Source organism: Lygodium microphyllum, chromosome 13 (genome assembly GCF_053477565.2).
Source record: "Lygodium microphyllum isolate KBCC chromosome 13, Lygodium_microphyllum_v1.1.10, whole genome shotgun sequence".
Taxonomy (NCBI): Eukaryota; Viridiplantae; Streptophyta; class Polypodiopsida; order Schizaeales; family Lygodiaceae; genus Lygodium; species Lygodium microphyllum.
The window spans coordinates 104,495,176-104,523,159 of record NC_141147.1 but is presented as its reverse complement, the minus strand read 5'-3'; the positions used below and the strand labels follow the sequence as shown (position 1 = coordinate 104,523,159).

Below are 27,984 nucleotides of genomic sequence, written 5' to 3'. Positions count from 1 at the left end.
TAAGGTCTTTGGATCGGTTTCAGGGGTTAGATGTGTCAAATTTGTATTCTATTCACCTGTCCAATTGTGACAATTTTCTGTCTGATTCTCAAAGGTCCAATTATCAGAATCGGACATCCGATTTTGGATTGGTCCGATTTTCGTGCGTCCAATTCTGGGAATCAGACATCCGATTTGACATATGTCCAATTTTGGAGTGTCCGATTCTGGATGGTCCATTTTTGTGTTCTATTTTTGTGCGTTCAATTCTAGGATGTCTAATTTTCAAAATCGGACAGGATGGGTTGATCCAAATCCGAAAATTGGACCCTCCGATTTTGGAAATCGGACCGTCCGAGTCCAATTCTTGCGAACGAGTTTCCAGGGATGACGAAAATCACTCGATTCTAACGATTTTGGTCATGAATCGCACAAACTTGCAGAATGTAATAATAGACCCTAATAAAGGATTGTGTATACCTAGAATAGCAAATAAACTCCAAAATACAAATCGGCAAACAAATCAAAACCTCTTGCCTTGTCATGACAACAAAAATCCTAATGACTGTTTTTCTTTTTTTTCTTTGTTTTTTCGTACCCTAATACATCCAAATCACAAAGCAAATACCTACACTACTCTAACATACTTTCCCAAATCCAAAAACCCAAAAACTTAATTGCTAAAGAGATCGAATATCTCTTCAAACTCCCACGCTTCCTACCTATCTACCTGAAGCACCAATTTGGAGAAAACCCTACTTCTATACTTGATTCGAAGCGCGCAAGCACTCAAGGCTTAAATCCGTTTGTCCCGGCAACAGAACCAAAATGAAGGGACGAACTCACCAAGACCCGCAAACCACTTATTCCTTCAAGCGTTTCAAGCCGAGCACTAATTGCTACCTCTCACATAGCCCACGCGCTATCTCTACGAGAGTAATGAGCTTACCTCCATCCCCGATCGAGTTGCCTCCTCTCCCGAGCACTCCGGTAGCTCCACGATCCAAGTGCAAGCTTCAAGCGAACTCGATCCTCAAGCTCCACGCTCCAAGCTCCATTGCCGTAAGCAAGAGAAGAAAAGAGAAGAGAAGAGAAAAGAAGAGAAGAAGAGAGAAGAAGAAGTAGAGCTTCTCCACCACGGTCCCTCACCCTCACACACTCACTCCCTCACTCACACTCTCTCCCTCAAACACAAGCTAAGAAAGCAAGAACAAGAAGAAGAAGAAGAGGAGAGTGACTTTTGTCCACATACAAGAATGAGCTTCTCATTCACTTTTCAACTTTATATACGAAACCCTAAATCCCTTTTGGACGGTCATCCCCTCATCCCCTTTTTCACATGGCTCTGGCTGTAGCCTAGGCCATTTTTCCCATTGTCCTTCTATCTTCCTAGCTTCCTTCCTACCGCCCATCTACCTTTACAATTTGCACGGGTCGGGTGAGAGCCCGGCGCTCTTAAAATAAATCATGGTGCGCCTTGCGCTCTTTTACAAAGGTATTGACTTGTGCTTTTTCTCATGCGCCTTTCTCCTTGATTTAGGACTTTTTTGCACTTCTTGTATTTCCATATTTTTCTTGGCACGCCTTCAGCTTCCGTTTCACTTTTGCCTTGGCCTTGTCTTTTGCTTTAGATTTTTCGGATTCTCCACATTTTTCATCGTTTGAGGGTTAACAAATAGCAACAAATCTCTTTGTTGAATTGGTAAAGGATCCTCAATTTACTCGATTCTTGAATGCCCCAAAGAAGAAGAACAAAGACAAAGAGAAGTAGACACCTTCTAGAGCTTCAAGAGCCAAGACAACCAGAAGAACAATAGGAAATGCCTAAGCCTCCATTGGAAGAGCCCAAAGTTGCTGATGTGCACAAAAAGTTGGTGCTTGTGGGACAACAAGTGCAAATGCCTTGCCAACTTGGTAGTGCCAATCCATGGGAATATGGACAGCAAGGATGGTGGCACCTTTTTTCATACAATAGTTGGTCAAAGACCACAAATGAGAATGTATGGTACGAATCCCTGTGGTATGCAACAACCACTACATGGTTCTCAATACCCAATGTATCCAAGTATGTCAAGTGGAATGCACAATCCCATGTATGGCAGCATAGGCATGATGCTTAGGGCACATAGTGGACCATATGGAAATGTATCAGGCCGTTGGAGCACAAGGATTTAGTGCTGGTCATGCAAGTGCGTCTAATAGTCATGAAAATCCAACATGTTATAGACTGAAATTGCCTCCACACTGGCGAATACATAATGTCTTTCATGTGAGCTTACTCAGGCCTTTTCGTGGTGATGTGCTAAAGGATATATTTGCTCAAATTCATTCCGAGATTAAGGAGCTAGATGAGATATTGTACCTGAGTAGATATTGGCACACAAAGAGCGAAAGATCAAGGGTAAGGTTTCCAATCAATATTTGATGAAGTTTTAGAACTATTCACCAATGGATGCCAAACAAATGAAGAAGGATAACTTGGCACACCATCCTCAATCGTCGTTGCTTTATCTAGATGCTGTCCAATTAGAGCGGACTTTGGATCGGGCTCATCAAGATCAACATAGCAGGGATTCAAAGTATTATCTGATACTCGTGAGGGGACTAACACCTCCGCTCCTCATTGATTCGTCACATATTTTGACATGATATCACAACATACCTTTCATTCTAAAATGGTATCAAAGCATATTTGTTATTTTGGCATGGTATCAGAGCTAGAGATGCTCAAAGAGCCGCGAAGATCCTCTACATTAGAGAAGACAAAGATAGGTTGCAAGTTCGGCATCATCTACTAATTTTTCCCCTATTTCCACTACATCACTGGGAGATACCCTTCTCTTCTTCTCCCTCCCACCCTCGCTTTTACAAGTTGACACACTGGTGCTATGATTTTTCCACACGCAAATGGACAAACCACTGAGAGCTCCTACTGCAACATCACCGAACACACCACCAATACTTGCCAACATTGACAATTGCTCCCTACACCACTGAAGCATATGCATCTACCCCTTGACACTCATTGTGCCACCTCCCTTTTCAGCCACAATTTATTCTACATTTGAAACCGGTCTATGACTCACATAAAGCAGTAGTTTCTTCAATTAACACCTAGTCTTTTCACACACACACAAACAGAGACCTCACTCTCTCGCTCAACACCAAATTGGCCCTGAAGAACGGCGCCCCTCTCGGTATTTCTTTATCAATTAAAAGATGGAAAGTTACAAAAATGAAATGTTCCAAAATACATAACCTGAGAACCGTTGGTTTTCATCTTTTCTCAGTAAATCCCAACTGCATAAGAACAGTACATCATGACCAGATCAACATCCCTTTTAGGAAAGCATTTTCTGTAACCATAACTCAATGATTTATGTGCAGAATTGCAGTCTGCAAATCTCTGAATTCACTGTTCTTACTGCCCAGCATGTCCAGAACAACATCCCTTTTAGGAAAGCATTTTCTATGACCAAAACTCAATGATTCATGTGCAGAATTTGTCAAAAGATAATGTACTAGCGAGACAGTAGGGTTTGCGGTAAGAAACACGAAGTAAACTCGGCAAACATGGAGAAGAGAAGAAAAGAGAGAAGAAACTCTAATGAATGGAATGATGAAGTTCTGAATCGTGGAGTGAATGTGATACAAGGGAACAAGGGTGTCGTAGCACAAGGAAAATGATGAAGACAGCCACGAACCATGAACCGCAATGTCCTCCTAAAGGGGTGTGAGGGTAGTGGAGAGGCTAGAGAAAAGAGGTGACGGACTAAATGAATCAGCCGTGGTGAACGAATGAGAGAGTGACCTATAAATAAGCAAAGTCAGTCTAGGATGGCGCCCCTTTTGGGGCTGCAAATCCTAAACGCAAAACGCAGAAACGCAAAAAATGCAAACTACGGGTGAAGGGTTTCTCAACACCCCCTCTCAGACCCAAAAAAGGGAACAAGAGAAGAGTGAGGTGGAGATGCAATGCTTATGCAGCAGGTGCCACTTGGACAGTGTCCCTCGTGGGGAAAATGTTCACTTGCCCAAGCACCCTAGTACGAAGATGATGAAAACATGCAATGCATAGAAGGAATATCGGACTTTGTGTGGGGCCGAGAACCATAAGGATATGCCCGTACTCGATCTTGGGAGGTGGCTCCATGATGACCAAGTAACGAAGAAGATCCACCCTATAATTTGAGAATACCACCTGAAAGGAGATCTTTGAAGATAGTCAGGAGATTGAATGAGCTGTAAAACCCGAAACTCAACCTCGAGAGAGAAGCCACTAGCTCCGTGCATCCATGCTGCAAGGAATACGAAGGTTTCATCACCAAGTCACGGCTGAACCTCCGAGGTCTCGATCTAGGTGGTATCTGAAGATCCTGGGTATCAATAGAAGAGATGATTGGTCAAACACAACCACCCCAAGAAAGTAGAGAATGGGTGAAAAACTTCATAAGGAGTAGGTTCCCCCTCTGAGGTGGGAGGTGGAGGGGTCCTCGTTGAGTCAAAGAAGAAGTAGATGCCCCCTCTAAGGGCAAAGAAATAACATCCCCCTCTGAAGTAGATAGGGAATCCAAAAACTCATGAATCACAAACTCGGAAATGTCTAATGACGAAGGAAGTGCCGCCGGTCATGCCGAAGAAGGTATCTGGGGTGCCGAAGCGCTCCCAGAGGTAACCTCTCGAACCTAAGTAGTCGAGGGTGGGGGGAAGGGTGGGGCTCAGAATGAGCAAGAGGTGGGCAACAGTCGTCGTCTCTCAGTGGAGCAGACGGGGTAGCCGAAGAAGAGGAAGGAGTCAAGCAACCACTGTCTCTTGAAGGAGCAAACTGACAAGGAGACAGTATCAAACAATCATTGTCTCTCGATAGAGCGGACTGCAGATCCGTAGGTCGTGGAAGCCACTATACCTGAAAATAAGTGGAAGAAAACTACCACTGGCATTGCGACAATCTCCAGGAGGTTGTAGCGCCAATGGATCCTCCATGTGCTCAAAAGGACTTAGCGCGCATCGGATACGTCTTATTGCCTTAAGCATAGTACTCTGATAGCCAATACAGAACGATCTCTGTGGCCCAAAAAGGAGATGTGGCACAAGGAGTGCTTGGTGGAAGACGCATATACTCTGGGAGGGTTAGGGAGCAAAGGTCGATGTCGACGGTCTTTGATGGGATGACCATTCATGCCGCAGTAGGAACACCCAGTAGACTGGTCATCTATTGGTAAAGAAGTCATGGATACCAGTGTGCCTTGCTGAAGAAGAAAGAGGTCAGCTACAATAAACCACGAACCGCAATGTCCGCCTCAAGGGGTGTAAGGGCAGTGTGAAGCACGAACCGCAATGTCCGCCTAAAGGGGTGGGAGGGTAGTGGAAGGGCTGGAAGTGAGCTGCCAATGGGAGGATGTGACCAGCAATAGAAAGACTAAAAATGTAGGCATGACAGCTTGCAGGAGAGAGAAATACTAAAAAAAACTAAAAACGCAAGCAACAGGTGAGAGAAAGACTAAAAACGCAGGCAGAACAGCCTGCAGAAGAGAGAAAGATTAAAAACGCAGGCAACAGGTGAGAGAGACTAAAAATGTAGGCAAGACAGCTTGCAGGAGAGAGAAAGACTAAAAACGTGGGCAGTAGGACTGTGATGACGTGACAGGCTGTATGGCAACAGGTCTGCACAGGAACAACAATCGCATGGCTGAAATCAGCTCCAAACTGCGTAAAGAGAGCTGGAAATCAAGCGCCAACTGATGGAGACAACAATGGACAGCTTCGGCTGAGATGTCTTCTACGAAGAGGGCAAATTCTGCACTGATCATGGAGAATTTTAGACCGGAAGGTTTAAACAGGAAAATTGTTACATGTATGCCATGTGGCACAAATTCCCAAAAGAGAGAGAGTATTTTTTTAAAAAACGTAATAGGCATGAGGGGCAGATCTGAGAATGAAGTTTTGAGGAGCTGAGGGCAGATTACTGTAGTTTCATCAACTATGGAGAGTACTTCTTCGTCTTTGACTCATGTACGGAGGTAGAGCTTGCTCCCTCTGGTCAACTCTCTCTCTATTCTCAGAGGAAATGCTTTGCATGATGGGCTGATTCTATCGAAGGTACGGTTCTGTGTTTTCTTTGCACTTCTGCTGAGGCAAGAGCCTCACTGTCCAAGTTCAGAAGCGGCTGTTGGCTTCTCCAATGCAGGAACTAAAGGAAGTAATGACTATGCCACACAGGAACAAGGGTTTTCAGCTCTGATTTAGTGCTGTTTGTGGGACTGTTTTAATGCTGGACAGTAAGAACAGTGAATTCAGAGATTTGCAGACTGTAATTTTGCACATGAATCATTGAGTTTTGGTCACAAAAAATGCTTCTTTCCTAAAAGGGACGTTGTTGGGCAGTAAGAACAGTGAATTCAGAGATCGACAGACTGCAATTCTGTTGAGAAACCCTTCACCCATAGTTTGTGTTTTTTGCGTTTCTATGTTTTGCGTTTAGGGTTTGCAACCCCAAAAAGGGCGCCATCCTAGACTGACTGTGCCTATTTATAGGCCCCCCTCTCATTCATTCACCACGGCTGATTCATTCAGTCCGTCACCTCTTCTCTCTAGCTTCTCTACTACCCTCACACCCCTTCAGGAGAACATTGCGATTCATGGTTCATGGCTGTCTTCATCATCTTCCTTGTGCTACGGCACCCTTGTTCCCTTTATCACATTTACTCCATGATTCGGAACTTCATCATTCCATTCATTAGAGTTTCTTCTCTCTTCTCTTCTCTTCTCCATGTTCGCCAAGTTTACTCCGTATTCCTCCCCGCAAACCCTACTGTCTTGCTGGTACGTCATCTTTTGACATGGTATCAAAGCTGGATGTGCTCACCTAGAAGATCCTCCACTCCAGTGAAGGCAAAGACCGATGGCGTGTTCGGCATCCACTTCTCTTCCTCTTCCGCTGCATTAAAATCTCGTTTTTGCAGATTTCAGGTGTTTCAGCTTGCTGCCTCTCATCCAACACCACCTCAGGCTAATGAAGCACAAGTGGGGCAAAGAGAGGCTAGTGGGTCTAGTGGCACTAGCCAAATTGGAGGTGCCAGTGGCCCATCAAAAAGAAGTACATCCATATCTGTATTAGATCCAAGTGCAAAAAGAACCCCGTTGCCATCTTCTAGTGGTGGTGGACAAAAGGGCTCCTTGCACGGTGTGGGAGTGGAAAGGCCCATCCGCAAATGCATTATGCACACAGGAGCTTCGAAAGAAAAAAGCATCCATGGAGGCTCAATTGGAGCCCTTGAAGGAAACATGGGTGAAATATGGATGCACAATATGATGCGATGGATGGTCAGATATGCAACGAAGGAATGTCTACAATGTTTTAGTGTCTTCATGTAAAGGTGCCATGTTCATTAAGGCCATCGATGCCTCTGCCTCAAGTCTTACCATCATAGCAGCTTTCATTTGGAAGCACATGCGACAAGTCATCATGGACGTAGGAGTCCAAAATATAATAAGGGTGGTGACAAATAATGGAAGCAATTGTGTGTCTATGGGACGTATGCTTGAGGAGTTTCCTAGCATAGTATGGACTCCATATGCATCCCATTGCCTTGACTTGCTTATTGAAGATGTTGGGCAAATATCTTGGGTAGATGACATTTTCAAGACGGCAACAAGCACAGTAAGATTTGCAAAGAAGAGACAATCCGTCACAAGCATGTTTCGAGCCAATAGCACACTTGACTATTAAAGGCCTCCAACACTAGATTTGCTTATATATTTAGGTATTAGAGAGATTGCTACCAGTCCGTCCAAATTTGATACGTATCATTGCATGCCAAGAATGGCTCACATGGAGTGAGAGAGAGTCTCCAAAGGCTCTTGCTTTTAGATGCAATATTTTAAATGAGAGTTGGTGGGTTGAGACAGAGGCATTGATAAAAAGTCTCACTCCTATTTACATTATATTATGCATCATTGATATGGAGGGGAGTACTTTGGCTTCTATATGAGTATATGGATAAACTTGGCGAGGCCTTGCTTCGCAATAACTTTTCGCCCCGGTCCCCAAGACAAGTAAGTTTTTGTTTAACCTTTACATATGTAATTATTTGGTATTAATGATTCCTTAATGACTAATCATTATTCTAACTTCTAAGTTTTTTGCTTATTTTATCTATGCGATCGATGAGATTGGTGCAATGTGGAATACACGATGGGATTGGTTTGGTTCCATAAACCAATCCATGCTGTCGCACATATCTTGCATGACTAGTGACTTTTATATTTTGAATCTTAATTATCTAATGCATTATGCAACCTAGGTAATAGATTCTATAATCTATTGCGCACTCAAATGTTGATTTTGGGGCTTGCATATTAGCAATTGCCAATTACTTAACCTTAATCTCTTAAATTTAAATAGAAACGCATTGCCATTCAAGTCCTCTCACAATATTGTAGTTCAAGGCGTACTGAGAGGAACTGGAGCACATGGACCCTCTTCCACACCAAAAAGAGAAACAAGCTCACAACGGCCCAGCTGGAGCGTTTAGTGTTTTGCCATTGCAATCTCCAACTTTTTGAGAGGACCGCTCTGTCCCCTGAGCCTTCACAAGTAAATAGGTAATGATTAGTATTATGTATAATTTACTTTTTAACCTTGAGTCCTTGACACTTGACATTGCTAATTTCCTTGGAAGTTGGATTGTAAATTGTGATGTGTATGAACATTGAACATATTGAATCTCCTCTCATATGATATATCTTTCTCACTCATCTTTACAGGTAAATGTTGACAAGATTGATATAGAGAAGGTGTATGACATTCCGCGGATACCACAGGAGTGGGATATCTACTCCATGCTCTAGGAGGAGCTATCAGCATCGGTGCATGAGACCCGTGCACAGAGGAGGATTAGAGTGAGGGCCACACGTAGTCGTGCATCACTGGCAGAGTCAAAGCCAGAGTATCGGGATGAGGCTAAGGTTGCTTTATCAACTTCTTGATCAGGGTCCTCGGAGTCGGACGAGGAGATGGTGCATAGATCCTTAGAGTCCGGCGAGTCGTGAATCATGACTCGTGATATACAGGAGTCAGTTTAGCAGTGCAAAGTTCAAAGTTCAAACTAGAGTTGCCAATTGTTCATTGATATTGATACTTATAGCCTCACTGGACTTTGGAGTTATGACAAATTATTCACATGACATAGTTACATGCATCATTGTATCTTGATCCCACTTATTATGCATCTTGATTCTAGTTCCATTGTTCTTGATGTCAATCTTCACTACTCTTTAGATCATAGATTATTCATGAGTCATAAATTCTAATTCATTTTGTTGCCTTAAGTTTTGAAAATTGATTCTTAATGGTGTTAAGATGTCTTAAGTTTCAACCATTGAGTCCTCATTCTTGACTCCTCAATCTTCACTCGTGAGTTGTGAGTCGTGAAATGTGTAATGAATCATGATTTCAATTATATGACAAAGACTCAAAGTTTTATACGAAATTTGGATACATGTTGTTGTAGGCATTGATATATTTACATACCCACATAATACTGTATTTTTTTTAGTGTACAATCCGAAACGTCGTTTTCCGATTTCCAAAATTTGGCCGAAACTCCAAAACTCCAATTTTTCCCGTTTCTGTTTTCCCCTTTTCTAAAACTCCCCCCCGTACTATGCTCAAGAGGCCATCTCTAGAAGTTCTTTGATATCTTTCGTACCCCAGATACTTTCTTCAACATGGCTAGCAGCACTTCCTTTATCATTAATTATTGCTTGTAATTAAGTGATAATCAAGTTATTACCATCCCTCCACGGAAGGAAAGCTGGTTTCAGCTAGCCTTATGCTCTTCGCCTATCATCTATTTGAATCACCATCTAAGCTTCACAATGGAAGCACATGAGTGAACAGAGCCATCTTTGTATCAATTTGTTTGAAATTAAAGAAGTTTCCATTCTTCTCGTATTTGCTATATACTCACTACTCCTTGCTCAAATTTTCTTCGCTACAATATGTAATTTTTACACGTGTGAGAATAAGTTGAAATAAGAGTCACACTGACAAGCAAACACTAGCATAGATAGTGGGGGACATTGGTAGAAGTTGTGGTGACATGTTTGGTAGAAGTTGTGGTGAACATGTGTCATTGGGTGCCTAGCGGCATATCTTGGTCAAAGGCATTAATGTGCCCTTTGGAATGACTTTCAATGTCATGGTTTTTAGAGAATCTAAAACTTTAAGGTCTTGAACTAAGGTTTGTCAAAAGCTCAACATTTCCAAGTTCACAGGCTTAGGAATTTAGAGTTGACGTTGGGTAATACTTCGGGCAAGGCTAGGTATTTTTCAATTCCCAATTAAAACTGGCTGGAAATTCATTTCTAGAGGCTGAGTTCTGCATGGACAGGTTTGCCACCTGGCATGCAGCTGGAGAGGATACCATACAAGGCTGGGGGAGACCACTCTGGGCTAGTCTAGGCAGTTGAGCAGCACCAAAGGGACCTCTAGCAGCAGGCAACAGCTGATCTAGGCCTTTTGACAGCAACCAAATCATCTCCAACACCAAGCGATCTGATTTTAGACCTCTTCTGGGGCAGGCAACTGCTGTTGTTGCCCATTTCCAGCCTGGGATTGATAATTTCTCTCCCATCTACAGTTCCCTCTTCTCCATGTGAATTGAAGCCTCTACTATAAGTCTGAAGCAATTCAGCGGTGAATTTGCTGATCATATACATCAATTCAGCAGAAATTAGGTTTGCATAGCCATCTTGGGATGCAGGCATGAAGGTTTGCTGTTGTAAAACAATGCAGCACGTTTGAAGACATCTGTTCATCTACAGCAATGATTTGTTGCATGCAACAGTTGAGGTCTCAATTTGGGTCCCCATGCATCCAAAAACAAGGGGAAATTTGAGAATTTGTGTTGCTCGGTGCTGAAGACAGCAAGAAGTTCTTGAATTGGTGAACAAAAGTTTAAATTAGCTGCTATCTTTGAGTAATATATTGCTTGGGATCTTGCATCATTTCCTGAGTTGTCGACTTCTGTCCATTATACAAAGCATTAAACCAAGGCAAAATGTGGAATACAAATATCTCATGAGATGCACTACTAACCTTTAATTCTGCTGTGCGGCGTAAAACTTCAAGCATTGCCTCTGTCCCCACTCCTGCATGCCTTGCCTGGCCACATAAAACGAACTTCCTGATCAGGCATGTGTTGAAACAGTACTGAAATTCAGAGGACTGTACAATGATGAAGTATTAAAACTTACCCTCATAGACCGCATTTCGTCTAGTGCTGCAAGTATATCCATCTCCCTTTTGGAGTCTAGTGTCCTATTCTCAAGGGCCTTCATTGCATCCCCCAACTCTTCAGCATCCCGTTTCCGCTTAGCATCATCTATGGCCTGTCTAGATAGCCAAGATACAGTAGCACATGAGTAAAACTGTGCAATCAAACCAAGACTTCAACAAGGTTCAATGCTTGAGATGCAAAAGGGGTAACGACCTCATCCGTTGAACGCCAAGGTTCAAAATTCCTTGTCGCGCCTGCCTCAACTACATAATCACTGTTCTGAGTGTCCGTCTTGTATGTAAAATCAGCTGAGCACTTCGTGCATTTGAAGTAGAAGCGGAAAATCTGGATGCCTAGGTAGGTTTCTCCTATCACGTCCTCCTTGCGCGAGTTGAATTTGGTGCCCTTGTAGATGTAATTGCCACAGGTGTTGCAACAGATGCTCATGGGAAGCATCGTGCGCACTTCCATCTGTTGGTTCTTCGGCTGCCTGCAGCGGGGGATTTTCGAAGGATCGAAGTCCGGAGGATAATACTTGTTCAGGACTTTTCGTTCGCCCATGGCTGCGGGCTGTGGCGCCTCACACACACACACACACACTCTCTCTCTCTCTCTCTCTCTCTCTCGTGCAAAGGCCTTTTCTGCTTCTTCTTCTTCTTCAACAACTGCAGACAAAGAAACAAACAAAAACACACACACACTCTCTCTCTCTCTCTCTCTCTCTCTCTAACCTATGTGACTGCTCTCTCTCTCTCTCTCTCTCTCTCTCTCTAACCTATGTGACTGCTCTCTGTCTTATGACTCGTGCAGCTCTCTCTGTTTTGAACGCGAAGCTGCAAAACAATCTTACCGACTTAAAAGCATCCCTAAACAATAATAATCAAGATCAAATTTTTATTTACGTCTCCAAACGAGGCAATCCGATCATTATCGAGGAAATTTCCAAGGTCCTCCAAAGAGTGGAGCAATTGCAATTTGCACTACCGTGTTCATGAATTACCAAATTTCTGAAAAAACTTTTAATTCTTTAAAAAATATTTATTATGCTTAAATCCTTTCACTTTACAAGATACAAGGTCCTCCATGTCTAGGCCTTTAAGGCCATGAAATACTAGGTCCTCCGCAACTAGGTCTTAAGGGTGAAGGGAGTGAGCTCAGAGTGGAAGCACATGAGTAAAAGCAAGAGCTATGGTGGAAGGAGCAAAAGCAAGAGAGAGAGAAATACGCAAGATATGCAAACTCCAACAGTCATAATGTGTGATCGGCCTTCCTTTTATTCAACTGTCATTGAAAGAATTAAAAAATGAAATGATAAAAATGGGCACCCCTCACCTACAGTGTACAGGTATACAAATACTATCAATGTAGTAATACATGGGTGGCTAGGCACATGTGCATTTACTTCTAATAACCTCTCATTTAAATATGAATGCACTCCTAATGAAGAGAGAATGAGAAAATTTTGACAAAGTACAGATGTACATAAGTACAATAGGATGAGGAAAGACATCATCTCATCCAACACCCATCAACTTTCTAAGGAAGGTTAAACACTCCACTAAGAGACTTTTCTTGAGCACATTTGCAATATTTTGGTCATTTAAGATCTCAATAAGGTCAAAGACATCCCTTGACGACCTCAATGTGTTTCATTCTTGCTTGGAAGACCGGATTCTTGGCTAATTGGATAGCACTCATAGAATCCGAATGCAATGTAAAAACCACATCGGTAATACCAAGGTTTACCACCAGATGGCCTCACCAAAGAGTTTCCTTGTAAGCCTCAATGACTGCAATATATTTGGCCTCAATAGTAGAGAGAGTCGTGCATTTCTGCACCTTGGACATCCAGAAAACAGCATCTCCAGTAAAGGTGAATACATAGCTAGAGGTGGACTTCCTACTGTCTACATATCCTACATAATCAGAGTTTGTGTGTCCCACAACTCCTATATCCTGACCACCATAGCATATGCATATAGTTTATATACCCTTCAAGTACCTCATGATACCTTTTACAGCATCCCAATGTCATCAGCTAAATGTAGCCATATAGCGTGCCACAACTCCTACTACAAATGATATGTCAAGACGTGTGGATATCATGGTATACATCAAAGTGGTTTTAGGGCTAATTTGCAAGATATTACAGTAGCCCATTTTGCCCTTTTGTGCACTTGATTGGTCTCATTATGGCTATTGGTTCTCGTGACAGTGCTATCTTCAATATTGAGAAACTGGATGGGACCAATTACAGCTATTGGAAAACTGAGATATAGTAGGTTTTAGTGTAGAAATTGTAGGTTAGACCACTCAAAATGGAAGTGCCAAATCCAAAAGCCTTGCAACTGAGGATTGGGATAAGCTGGATGAGTTATGCAAGTCCACAATCATTTTATCACTCTCTAAGTAGGTTCACTATAATGTTGTAACTAAAAATCAAACTATATATAAGATCTGGACACAAATTAAGAATCTTTATGATAAGCAAAGTCCTGCCTCTCAAATATATTAGCTGAAATAGTTGATGGACCTTTGCATGAAGAAAAGGACTTCTATATATGTACACTTGAATGAGTTTCACTCCATTTATTTTTACTCAGTACTCTACCTGAGTCATGGAACACTTTTCGTATAGCTCTATGTGCTAAGGATGGGCTAAAATTGTAGGATATTAAGAGTGCCCTCTTAACAGAAGAGGTAAATAGAAAGAATTTGGATGCTTCCCATATATTACATGCATTGATTGTGAGAGGCTAGCACGATAAAAATGGCCGTGGTAGAGACTTTAACAGGTCTCAATCATCTAAGATATGTGGATAGTCTCGCAATAAGTCCGATCTTACTTATCATTTTTGTGGAAAAGCATGCCATATTTTACCCTAAGTCCGATCTAAGATATGTGGATAGTCTTGCAATAAGCCCTATGATCATAAGTCCGATCTTACTTATCATTATTGTGGAAAAGCATGCCATATTTTACCCTACTGCCACAAAATGCATGAAGACAAGTGCAAGTTAGGAAAAGAATGATAATTGCAATATTGTGCCTAGTAAGTCTAGTATCAAGTTTGAGAAGGTTAATGTGGTGCATCCTAATATATCTAATAATTTTATATTGGCAATCTCTTATTTGGATGCTTCCCAATTGATATATGCTTTATTAGGATGTACTCATTGTTGGTTGATAGATTCAAGGACTTTCGTTCATGTGACCCCTCGTAGAGAGTGGTTCCACTCCTATTGCAGTATGACTAGATCTGTTTGTTTGGATAATGACCTGGCATTGGAGACAGTTGGTATTGGTGATGTCCAACTACAGTTTGGTTTAGGTAGCATGTTCACTTTTCAGGATGTACATTATGTATCGGCTCTCCAAAGAGCCTTATCTCTGTTGCTACCTTAGATTATGTAAGTTATGTTGTCTCTTTTGGTGATTTCTTATGGAAGATTACCCATGGGAATCTTGTTATTACACGTGGTGTTAAGTCTAGTACCCTCTATCATTTGCTTATATCTGGGTCAGTTGATCATGTTTTGCTTGTGGATGCACTTCCACATGTATCTATGTGGGATTGTCGCCTTGGGCACATGTCTTTGAAAGAAATGAAAATACTTATCAATTTGCATTATCTTTCATGCCTAGACTATAAGTGCTTTGAGTCTTGTGATCATTGTTTATATGGTAAGCAAATATGTAGTATGTATAAGAAGTCTAGCACGAAGCACATGGTGAGCCTTTGGCTCTTGTTTATTCGAATGTATGTGGTCCCATGCATTATCAGTCACTCGATGGTGCAAAGTACTTTTTTACATTCATTAATGATTACTCACATAAGATGTGGGCTTACCCTACTAAGTAGAAATTGGATGTCTTGTTTACCTTTCAACGTTGGCTTACTCTGGTTGAGAACAAGCCTATGTATATGCTAAAATACCTAAGGTCCAATCATGGGGGCGAGGACGTCTCAAAAGTTTTTGAATAGTTGCGGTGCATGGGGTATTAAGCATCATTTGATCATGTACATCCCTCCCTAGAATGGTTTTACCGAACCCATGAATCAGATGACTTAGGAGAGAGTCTACAATATGCTTAGCTAGGCTGACTTACCACAACACTTTTGGGTTGAGGCAGTTACTACTGCTATACACTTAATTAACTGGTCCCCTTGCATTACTATTGATTGCTAGGTTGCAAATGAAGTATGCAAAGTTCACTCATAAGTCCAGATTGGTAGCTAAGGGTTTAAAGCAAGAACATGGTGTTGACTTTGGTGAAGTATTTTCTCTTATAGTCAAAATAACGACCCTACGCTTGGTACTAGCATTGGTTGCTTAGCTAGATCTGGACCCTTATTAGATAGATGTAAAGATGACTTTTCTATATTGTGACTTGCATGATGATATTTATATGTAGCAGCCTAAGGGCTTTGAAGAAAAATGTAAAAATAACCTAGTATGCAAGTTGAGAAAGAGCATGGTATATTTTTGGGATGCACATCATGTGCAATCACTCTAAGGGGCTTTTTTATCTGCCACTCTAGGAGTGTATCCAGAAAGTCCTTGAGCCATTTTATATGCAAGATATTAAGCTAATTGGTTGTCCTCTACTTTTTCATGTGAAGGTTAGTTAGGTCGATTGTGTGCAATCTAATGAGCAAAAGGCCTAGATAGCCAAGATCCCTTATGCATCCAAGGGGGATTAAATCAAGCGGGAGATAAGAGATACTGCCAAAGGAATGAGCTATCCAGAAATTGTATGCAAGTAACTATTAAGTCCAAGTGACTACCCTAAAATAGAATGCATAAAACCGAAATGACAAGTTATTGTAATAAACTACAACAATATGCCAACAACCAACTGTGAGCAACCAAGAAGGAAGAAGCCTGGGACAACCAGCACTGAAGACTATCACAATTGCAATGTGTCAATAACCACCCATGCAATAGGCATAAATGTCATGCACAGTGTAGATCTTAAGGGTAAATGAAGAGAATTTGTCAAATGTGTAGCCCACTAAGCAAAGCTCAATACATGACCCAAAAGCATATAAGTACCATTGAGAACACCCTAATAGACATAAGTACCAGGTCCAAGCCAAGAGATCAAATCAGCCCACAATAGGGTAACTGTATCCAAGACATATCAAGAGAGCATGTACATATCACAATGAATCCCATTGTCTCACTATAAATAAGCTCAAGCTCAACTGCACAAAGCAAATGTTTTATAGTGTATCCAAGTGCCAAATGTGGCTCAAGACATTAAGCCAAGTAGCTCCCACTGAAATAGACAAATACCAAATGAGTAAGCAAAGCTCCATCATGGTGATGACATCCGTATATCCAAGATCCATAGAGAATATATCCGAAAGCATAAAACCCAATATGTACTTTAATCACATAATTGCATAGCCCATTGAAGCAACCAAGGTATGCAATCACAGTCAAGATGAATGCTGTCCAACTCAAAATCAAAGCTCAAGAGCATCTAAGAGCATATTCGAGTGCATAGACCAATGCTAAGTATCAATACATTTGGATGAACCCAAATGACATCTAAGAGCAATAGGCATTTAGTATTCCTAGAGAAAAGCTTGTTGTCCATTGTATTACAACAATGAAATCTCTACCAAAACTAAGTCAATGCAAGATCAAATCCAACTACTAGCACCTCAAGGCATTTGCCAAACATCTTAGCATCAATTCATAGGTGTATGAGCATCAGTGAAGCTCAAACAATGAAATAATGGTTGCCCCTGTTTGTCTTACAACAAACTGTTGTGAATGTATTGCCAACTCCTATATAAACTCATTTATCCAATAAATGCAAACATACAATGCGAGTAATCTAAGTGAGGTGAGAGTGAGCTTGTGTTAATCCCATTAGTAGCATCAAGAATCCAGTCTATTCTCCTCCTTGTTAAGCTTTTTCTATAGTATACTCAAACTATTGTAGCCTCATTCAATAATACAATCTTTCTTTACTTCAATCTCCTTGTTTTAGTTTGTTTCTTATGTTCCTCAGTGTTTGGTGCACTTGTACTTATGAAAGCCCAATCTAGATTAAATCATAAGGTGGTTTGCATGCAATGCTATTAATATTAACGATTTACAGTGATAACTAGTCTGTGACCACTTTTCCAACAAACCTCCCCTCTCTTTTTCGTTTATCCCCCCCCCCCCCCTTTTGTAATCAAGTGGCTACCTTGGTGGTAAGTCACTTATTTATTAACCCATTGACCCGAGTTCAATTTTACCTTTTTTTAAACACCTATACTAAGTGATTGTGTGCAATGTAGGAGTTTAACCCAAAGCCTTCTATTCACCACACATTCAACTTAACCAATTGGACTACACCCCCTCAATGAATGTGCTCATGCTTTTAGTGCAAGATATTGTGAAGCTCTATCTACAAAATATTAAATGACTTTTCAGGTCCTCAGTGAGGATAAGAAACACAATATAGCCGATTAGTTTTATGACTATATTCAATAGTGGAGTTGTCAAGAATTGTTAAAAGATTGAAAAGAAAGGGCCATAGGCACAATCTAAGAGTAAGAGAGGAGTTGTCTCTTGGGAAGCTGGTGTTATCAACAAAGGCAGACATCTCCTTAAGGAAGGAGACGGTTGTTGTGGGGAGCTATTTGATTGTTTTTCTTTTAGGGGGGCTTGCTTGTTGATGCCTTGTGTTGAGGAGTGCATCCGGTGCACTAAAGATTGAAAGCAACACATTAGTGAGCTAAGAAGAAACTAGCATAAGGTCATGATTCAGGTGCAACAAGAGAAAACTTGTTATTACAATATACAAATAACATGCCACCTTCTCTTGTTATTTTTTCAATAATGAAATACCAATTTAGATTATCCACACATGCAGGCAACATAAAACAAATTACCAAAGTATCATTTAGTTTTTAAATACCTCTTTTGCAAATGTTGCCACAAATGACAACAAGAGTTCTCATTTCCACAACACAAAATTAGCTAGAGAATATTTATTGGCGCATCAAAGAAACAAATAAAAAGATTAATTATAGTGAAGGTAAAAAAATACTTCGATGGATATCCATATTCAATTGATGCACCACAACCAAGCAACACATGTTGTGGCACTCCCAACATCACCATTGAGGCATGCTAAAATATGGGGGGTGCCACATAGTAACATTGCACATGTCACCTCTTAAATAATTCCAATAAAAAGGCCTTCAAATCTCCAAACAAATGGAAGACTATTGAAGTGGTCAATCACACATACAAGAGATCTACACATTTTAGGGATCAAGATCTCTTGTGCAATCTCGTATGGGTGGGAGATGCACAGTAGTAGTTTGTACACTGGGATCTTCATTTCCCTACAAAACTAAAGGAAACAAGAAGAATTAAGAAGGATTAAATGAATGCTAAAGAAGCAACAATTTTTGGAACAACTAAATAGGACACACTTTGCAAGAAATAAGATTTGATTACATTATTTTCAAGATTTCTTTGTATACAAGAGGACCTCACTCAAGAAAATGCCACATAGAGCTACCCATGGGTGAAGGCTGGGCTTTTAAGATAGAATCCCACCAAAGTTAAGGTCTATCTCCCTAAACCTTAATAGTAGTCATTCCAAACACTAATTTGACAAGAGACTATCATTGCTTTGTAGAGAAGGGAAAGTGTAAGGTCATGGAAATGAACAAGATTCATGGAATGAAATTTCTAGCCCCAACATTAAGGTCTCTAATTATATCCTCTTCCAAAAACTTTATACCAAAATCCTGACATATTAGTCTTGTTCCATTGCATAGCCCTTTTGTAGGATCTAAGTTTTGAAGCAAGATAATAGGTGCATATACCTAGATCACCCAAACTGAAGGCGCGATCTATGTCACACTTGGTTCAAGGAGAGTGAGAAGTTAAGGGGAGTGTAGTATGTCGACCCCTCTCCATATAGGGCATAGGCTCACTCCGGTCCCCTAAAATGACAAGGAGTCAAGGTCCTAGTTTTTTTAATTGGTCAAGGTTACTTTTTAGTTAACATTGAGACCACCTTGAACCCATCGAGGGTTCCACATTCTTGCTTTTCTTGCAGTAAGAGAGCAAAGTGAATTGGCAAAGATGCACAAAGGCAGAAAAAGTAAAGAGAATTGCAAATCAAATGAAGGGCGCAAGGCATATAATTTTCAGTTAAAGTCCTTAGTCATACAATTAATCATACTATTATTTTGAAAGTTGAGCATACCAGCTATGCAAATTGTAATATTTTTTGTTCGGTAAAAAGGCCTATAGCTCAACAAGAGCGTGGACACTTGCTTTCATTCACTTTTGTGATGGTTGGTATAATCTAATATGTATGTGTAAACCGAGAAAGGATGCCCAAATAGGAGAGATGAGCACCCAACAAGGTGGATACCCAAACTCAAAACCTCATCTATAAAAGCTAGAAAGTGAATGAATAAGCTCATTCTTGGAGTGTGCAAACTTGTGGTTCTCTTCTTGCTCTTTGTGTCTATCTTGTTGTGTGTGAGAGAGGGAGAATGCGAATGAGAGTGAGGTACCACTAGCTCAGAGAAGCTCTTGCTTCTCTTCTCTTCTTCTTCTTCTCTTATCTTCTCTTCATGCGATGAGCACACCGAGTGGAGCATGGAGACGGAGCTTACTTGAGTGCATTCCTTAGATTGTGGATCTATTGGTAGATTCATACAGCTAGACAACAATGAATGGATTGGCTAGTAAGCTCACTACATTCGATTGGAGAGTGTGCATTGGCTATGTGAGAGATAGCCATAGCTCAGTTGCTTGAAATTCTTGAATCAATACACGGTCACCGTAGGCCCAATGGTGTTGCTCATGAGAGCGTCAACGTTTTGATTCTATTGTTGAGACCCAAGCGACCCGACTTCATGTCTCGACAATGGAGTGCAATGCCTAGTTGCTTGAATCCATTTATCCTAGCAATGAAGCCAACATGTTGACGCTCTCACGAGCAACATCACCCAACCTACGAACTACTTATTGATTCAAGCATTTCAAGTAACTAAGTTATAGCTACCTCTCACACAACCAATGCATACTCTCCAATCAAATGTAGTGAGCTTATTTGACAGATCCATTCTTGTAGTCTAACTGCACGAATCCGCCAATAGCTCCATCAACCAAGGAGTGCATTCAAGTAAGCTCCACCTATCATGCTCATCACACAAAGAGAAAAGAAGAGAAGAGAAGCAAGAGCTTCTATAAGTTGGTACCTCACTCTCGCTCACACTCTCCCTCTCTCTTAATCCTTCTCTCCCTCTCTCACATACAACAAGATAGACATAAGAACAATAAGAGAGCCATAAGTTTGCACACTCTAAGAATGAGCTTATCCATTCACTTTTTGGTTTTTATACATGAGGTATTGAGTTTGGACTTTTACTTAAGTTGGGCACCCGTCTCTCTTGTTTGGCTCTTAGCCAGCCTTTCTTGATTGATGCATACACATTAAATTATACCGACCATCACAAAAGTGAATGAAAGCTAGTGCCCACACTCTTGCCAAGCTACAAGTCTTTTTACCCATTGGAAAATACGACAACTTGCATAGGCACTATGCTCGGCTTTCAAAATAATAGTACAACTAATTGTATGGTTGTGGGCTTTGACCACAAATTATATGCATTGCATCCTTTGTTTGATTTGCACTTCTCTTTACTTTTTATGCATGTGTGCATCTTTGCCAAATTGCTTTGCTCTTTTGCTACCTTCTGTCCTATAACTAACATTTCCCCCTCCTAGACGAGTGCCAACAGACCCATCGCACTCTTTGTCAGAGGTAGCATGCTTGAGCTTGCACAAAAGACAAAGAATGTCAGGGATAGTAGGGGGATCATTACGAGGAAAGTGGTAGTTGTCATTGGAGCTTGATGTGGATGTTGAAGTCATTGGAAGGTCTTTATGCGAATTGAATTTGTTTTGCGCTTTAGATGCTAAGTAGAAAGTGGGAATGTGGATGAATGCAACTCATGAAATTAGGATCTTGTAGTGGGAGGCCACTTGGAATCAATTAGATGGTTGAAGTAGGGCATCACAAAGGATATTGGCTCGAGGTAGAAGTCGTAAGCTACTACATTTACTCATACCTACAAGGGAAAAACTTGCATTCTTTATCCCTAGGGGAATACTAGTTTGATTGCATATACAAGACGTATGTATGGATTGGGAGATGGATTGAACTTAGGCAAAAGCTTGAGTGTTGTCCTAAACTTGAGGACCCAATTTGTGTATAGATTATGGTGCAATTATTATGTGAGTACACATGCTTACATAGACTATTACATAGTTAGAAGACAACATGATGGCTTCATTTTGTTGATTGTCAATGAAGTAGGCACCTGTTGTTGATAGGTAGGTAACAAGAAGTACTATCATTGCTATTAGGGATAGAGGAGCCAATGGGGCATCATGAGAAAAACCTCAAAGTACTATGCAGTCAATGGGGCTCACATTCATGGACACGATGATAGAGGTTCCCTTTAATAGAAAGAGATTACAATGCTCAACAGGAGTTTAGTATTGAGTGATGCCCTGATGAGACTAATTGGTTGTTATGCTTCCTACATTGTTGTCATAGTCGTGAGAGATTGGAAAAGATTGAAAGAATTTGTGCAAGTGACTCAAGGAGACAAGTCTAAGCATAGGTGAGCTGATGTTCCCTAGGTGTCCCCTACTCTTGATGTGCCTTGAGTTTACACGGGGGACTAGGAAGCAAGGCTAGGGGGTTAGGGATGGAGATGGCAAACCAAGGCCACTAGACATACCTATCTTAAGGATCCCTAAGTGTGGTGTCGTGTTTGTGCCTACATAAATTTCTCTCTTTTTTTTTCTTTTAAATATATAAATACATATAATTGAATACAGAAGGGCTTTCTAGCCTCAGTGAGAAGAATACAATAAGATTAAGAGATGTAACGAGGCTCTTAAGGAGGGATACCATGATCAATGTCAAAGAAGTGAGGATGGAGCAATTCATGGGAATCAAGATGGGACATTATTGAAATTATGGCTTGGTTGATAAATTAGCTTTTGCCATTGATAGGAGCTTGTCTTCTCGTTGATACCGTGCCTTATTCTTGGGAAACAGAGAATACATGAGAGAATGCCAATGGAGGTAGACCTGCATATGGAGTATGATCTTGCAAATGTGGTCTTTTAGGTCTCTCCCAGTGATATGTCCTAGCTAAGCCTTCATTGCTTGGTGGTGTTTTTGGTCATTCTTCCAAGGGATTGTAGTCCTTGGTGGCTTTAAACATTTGATCCACCTACGTAATCATTTGGCTATCCTACATTCACTTGATACAAATATGAGAGTACATCTAATTGATGTGCTTCAAAATCCATTGATAGGACTATTTGAAAAAGTACCACTTGATTGATTTCCTAGTCGTGTTGACCTTGATTGTGGTCATCTCCACTTGACAGTAATTACTTATAGGGTGTGCAATTTTTATTTCTTTTAATAACATAAATAAACAAATATTTGGTTGGTCTATACACAATCATTAAAAACATTATCAATTTATGTACGTGTGTACAACTATGAATCCATGTCACTTTGAGATATTAGCGCCAATTGTAGAACTCAAGATTATACTTTAGTGTCGTGCAAGGATCGAAGAGTCATGGAAACTTTGCTAGGAAGGATAAGTATTGTGCAATATTGAGTAGTACTATTCGTTGTCCTAGTCTACTAGCAACATGTAGTTTCTCTTCCATTAGAATTTTGTCAAGCAAAGGATGACTAGGATGGGTCCTACTAAAACCATACCAAGGACAATAGCAAGTATGTGAAAGGAAGTAGGGGCTACATAGGTTGGGTCTCTTTGAAACCTCAAAGGTTCCTTATTTCTCTGAGATATCCATTAGCTAGCCTCCAAGTTTAACCACCATTGAAGCTTGACTATTAAAACATAAATTCTCAAATTGGATTCATCCCTAAGCTTGTTGTTTGATATTATCGATCTTAAGCAACTCATGTTGACAAAGCACTTCATTGAAAGTATCGTTATTCAACTTCCTCATCAAAGATATGTCATAAAAAATTGTCCAAAATCTCATCATAATGCTCGCCCAAATGTTCTTGTCCCTCCTATGTTAGAGGATATGGCGCGCGTTTTCTCTCCAACCTACTTGGGGGAGGTGCGGAGGAGCCCCCTCTGCAGGGGTCTGGGGTTCAGGGTTTTCTAATATGTTGCCTTGTTTGTTTTTGGCCAATCAGGTTTTAACTGCTCAGCGCTGTGCGTCTAGGTCTCTGGGTCTTGCTGCTGCCTACTTCAAGTTGCTAAGCGGCTGCTCCCTACGATTTCGTCTTTTCCGTGTGCCAGAATCAAGTTTTGAGCGTTAAAAGGACTTTCGATCATTTGTGCTGCTGAGATCTAGCGGGGTCAGGTCAAATTTCTGAGAATTTGATAAAAATTTACACTCGGCCCAGCTGGTCCGAATTGCAGGGTCCAAGTAGGTCACTTGGACGGGCCAAGGTTCATGGGCCGAGGGCCGAATTCGTGACTCGGACAGGTTGGCTCGGATGGGCCGAATGGTCAATTCGGACGAGGTCACTCGGACGGGCACTTGGGCCAAGGGCCGAATATGACACGTGGTCGAGGGCCGAATTAGTCGATGGTCCGAATGGTTGACTCGGACGGGCTAATTAGGTCAGGGCTAAGGGCCAATTAGGGTTTCGGGCCAAGTGGGCTGAACGAAAGAGGGCCGAGGGCCGATTCTGGGACTCGGCCCATAAGCGACCACTCGGACGGGCGAGGTCGATTTTGCTCGATTCTTGCAATTTAATCAATCATAGCAAGCACAAACCTCCAGATCCTATCTAGGGGGATAGGGAAAGGGATTTATATGCTTGAATAGAGTGGTAGGCTTGTCGATGGCGTGATCGGAGTGAATCATGCGATGGCTCTCTCTATCTTTCTCTCTCTCTCTCTCTCTCTCACTGAACTGGTCACAAATGAGCTCTACCTTGGCCTCTTGGCCCTTATACCCTTTTCCCAGTATGGTGTTGATGCCCCCAATCACTCACTTGCCGATCTTAGGCATCACAACCAAGCTTTTTACCATTTTTTGCACAATTTTTTCCTGTTTTGCAACAGTAAACCCTATGCTTATTTTCTTTGTTTTCTCCTACTCTAATGCATCCAAATCACAAAGTAAATATCTACACTACTCCATGTCACAAGATAAACCTCAAAAAAGCAAAAAACCTACTTGCCAAGGAGATCAAATACCATCTTCAACCCCCTCACTTCCTACCTATCTCAGGCACCGATTCGGGGAAAACCCTACTTCAATGCTCGATGTGGAGTGGGCAAACACTCAAGGCTTGAATCCGTAGGTCCCAGCAACGGAACCAAAATGTAGTGGGAGTCCAAGCTCAACTGCCAAGACCCACGGACCGCTTATTGCTTCAAGTGTTTCAAGCTGAATGCCAATGGCTACTGCTCACATAGCCTACGCGCTCTCATGCCTACCGGGTGTAGTGAGCTTACCTCCATGCCAATCGAGTTACCTCCTCTCCCGCGCACTCCAGTAGCTCCAAAATCCAAGTGCAAGCTTCAAGCGAGCTCGATCCTCCCGCTCCAAGCTCCAAGCTCCATAGCTGCGAGCAAGATAAGAGAAGAGAAGAGAAGAGAAGACGAGAGGAGAAGATGGAGAGCTTCTCCATCCCACGGTCCCTCACCCTCACACACTCACTCCCTCACACTCTCACACTCCCTCTCTCAAGCACAAGCTCAAGCAAGCAAGAAGAAGAAGAAGAAGAGGAGAGCTACTTTTGGCCACACACAAGAATGAGCTTCTCATTCACTTTTCAACTTTATATACAAAACCCTAAATCCCTTTTGGGCGGTCATTCCCTTTTCCCCTTTTTTACATGGCCGGCCGTAGCTTAGGCCCTTTTTTCCATTATCCTTCTATCTTCCTAGCTTCCTTTCCACCGCCCGTCTAAATTTACAAATTGCACGGGTGAGAGCCCGGCGCTCCTTGAATTAAACCATGATGCGCTTGCGCTCTTTTACAAAAGTTTTGACTTGCGCTTTTCCTTGTGCGTCTTTCTCCCTTATTTAGGACTCTTCTCCTTGTGCGTCTTTGTCTTTCGTTTCTCTTTGCCTTGGCCTTTATCTTTGTCTTCTACTTTAGCTTTTCTGGATTTTCCACCTTCGTTCGTTTGAGGGTTAACAATGATGGTGTTGTATTCTACTCAGACGGAGTGCAATCTAAATATAGTGTGTAGATGTTCATGCGTGGCCTAATTGCCCTTGATGGCTAGCATGGTCCATTGAAGTTATATGGTCTCTATCTTTTCCTTTTTTGGGTGTGGGTTTTCTTATTACATCCTTGTAATTTCTTTATGATATCTATTGCTTGGTGCAATTGCTTCTTATTTTGATCTCCATAGGCTCTCAATTTGATTTGTCTTCAGCTATTGTTAGTGGCGTAATTGTCCTCCTTTCACCTATATTGGCTTTGATGTGATTTGTTGGTTCCTTATACCATTTCACATGTGCAATTCTTGTGTTTCTTATTTGCTTGCCAAGAATACTCATAGTTTGTTTCTCTCCTCCCATGTTTCTCATTGAGCTCTTTCTTTCTAAGTGTGTTTTCTTGCTGAATTAGTAGTGCATGCACTTCTATTTCCAAGAATTTGAGATTTGCATGTGTGCAAAATTGTGTTCACCTTCTCTAGACAATGTGTTCAATTATGATTCGTTTATGACTCATGTGCTTCTCGTACTCAACCAAGGCTAGGATTTTCCAATCAGTAACATGTTAATCACATGAGTTTCCTTATGCTAATAATGTTCAACCAAATCGTTTGCTTTCTAACCCCTTGTGATGCTTTTCTTAGCATTTTTTCTTTAATCATCCTTCTCACCCTTGCTTGGTGGGCTTCCCTTGCTAATGACAATGTGGGCTCTCTTTTCTTTTTAGTCTAGCCTCTTCACAAGAGCTATGTTGGGTCGGTTTTCCTAGACTCTAGCCTTGTAAAGTTGAATAGGTTCCTCACCTTGACCTTATTTGTGACCCGAGTAGCTGAACTAGCTATGTGGAGTCCTAAGAAGTCCTAGATCTTTGTTCCAATTTTACCATGGTGATGAATAAGGGTTTGCAAGCATTTGTTTCATGGGAATTCGGTGGCAAATCACTCCCCTCATGTCCTTAGGTTCCCATAGAGCTTTTAATGTGACTTTTTGCAAGGTCATTAGTGTTGTGGAGTCCTAAAGCCTAATAATGTCTTTACTAGTTAGTTCTCTTGTTCTCCCTCCTTGAATTGTTGGTTCTTGCTGCCCAATTGCACTAGCCCTTCTTGTGTCTATTTATGTGCCTAAACGTGTGAGCTTCTATTTTCAATTACTCAAATCAAGCCATGTCCAATGTGTCCACCATTTTGTATTCCTTAGGAGCTCAATGACTCAAATGGATGGGAAGTTGTGTAGCATGAGGTTCCCTAGCGAGTTTTGAGGTGAGATCTAGGGGTGGTTCAAATGCTTTTACTTCATAGGAATGTTGGCCATTACTCCTCCCCAAGGTTGAAATGGTGTAAGATTTCCATTGGTGGTGTAACTTCCCAATTTGTCCTGCATCCTTGAGGTCAAGGTGATGATTCAACCTAGGGAGGTTGTATTATCAAAGTTTTGAGTGGCTCGTGGAAGAAATGATCTATTCAAAAAAGGAAGTTGATCCCTAATGCATTTGCCAACATTTTTTTTTGCTATCATGGTCATTTGATGTAGCTTAAGGGTGGTGCTCTATTCAATGTAGTGAGGCTCTCTTGGTTCTTTATCTTGGATATAGCTAGAGTTGGGATGGTTCTTACACAATCTGGTTTGAGGGTACTTGTGGCCCCCATCCTTAGGTGGTACTTGGTCCCCGATCAATTAGGAGGTGGAGTCATGGGTGGGATAGGCCATCCATAAGAAGTATTCCCTTGTGAATGTTTTGAGACTATGATTTCATGTCGATTTGATTTGAAATTGGAACTTTGGTCTCAAGCCAAGAAGTGTTGAACATTGTACTCATGGAAGCAAGTGTTTTAGAGCTCTTTTGATCACTCTCCTTACACACCCTTTTCCCATCATGTTCTCAAGGTGTAGCTCCTTATGGGTGAAGTCTCGCTAGTAGTTAAGGTTTAAGAAATCCCTTATAGTGTTTCACTCTTCTCATGTCGTGGTGCATGACTCACTGGTGTTCCAATCCAATTCTTGATTCCACTAGCCAATTCTTGAGGTAACTTCAACATTCCCTTTTAAAGGTAATAACCTTGCAAGGTAGTATGATTCATATTTCAAGTGAGGAATGCCAAATCAGGATGCTTGAGTGCCTCATGCAACTATGAGTTCAATTGGTGAGCTAATCGCCATGCATCCCTTGCTTGCCCTAGTGACCTTTAGAGGTCAGTTAGCCATGTGTAGTGTTGAGGTTTGCTTGGCGTAACTATGTGTCCTCACTATAGTCCATTGATGCAAAGGCCTAGACATGTTGCATTTAGCGATAGAGGTCAGTTAGCCATGTGTAGTGTTGAGGCTCACTTGGCATAACAATGTGTCCTCACTATAGTCCATCGATGCAAAGGCATAGATATGTTGCATTTAGAGATAAATTCAGTTACTACTAGGGTTGTACACAAGTAGGACTCTTATAATTGCAAAAGACAAGAACAAGAGTTTAGTTGGGGGGTTCCCTCATGTCA

At 41.4% G+C, this 27,984-nt stretch overlaps 1 protein-coding gene across 3 annotated transcripts in view; it reads right to left on the bottom strand.

Moving 5' to 3' along the window:
- LOC148027006 (uncharacterized) overlaps positions 1–12,104 on the bottom strand; it is a 35,791-nt gene extending 23,687 nt beyond the window's left edge. Inside the window, exons 1-3 of one of the 3 annotated variants that reach the window (XM_087691548.1) lie at positions 11,475–12,104; positions 11,239–11,373; positions 11,081–11,146 (exon numbers count right to left, since the gene is read on the bottom strand). In XM_087691548.1, coding sequence (XP_087547674.1) covers positions 11,081–11,146; positions 11,239–11,373; positions 11,475–11,822 — 549 coding nt within the window. In that variant the 5' untranslated portion in view covers positions 11,823–12,104. Of the gene's footprint in view, positions 1–11,080; positions 11,147–11,238; positions 11,378–11,474 lie in introns of all 3 variants that reach the window. The other 2 variants (XM_087691550.1, XM_087691551.1) reach the window with 2 other exon arrangements.
- Positions 12,105–27,984: the final 15,880 nt, after the last annotated feature.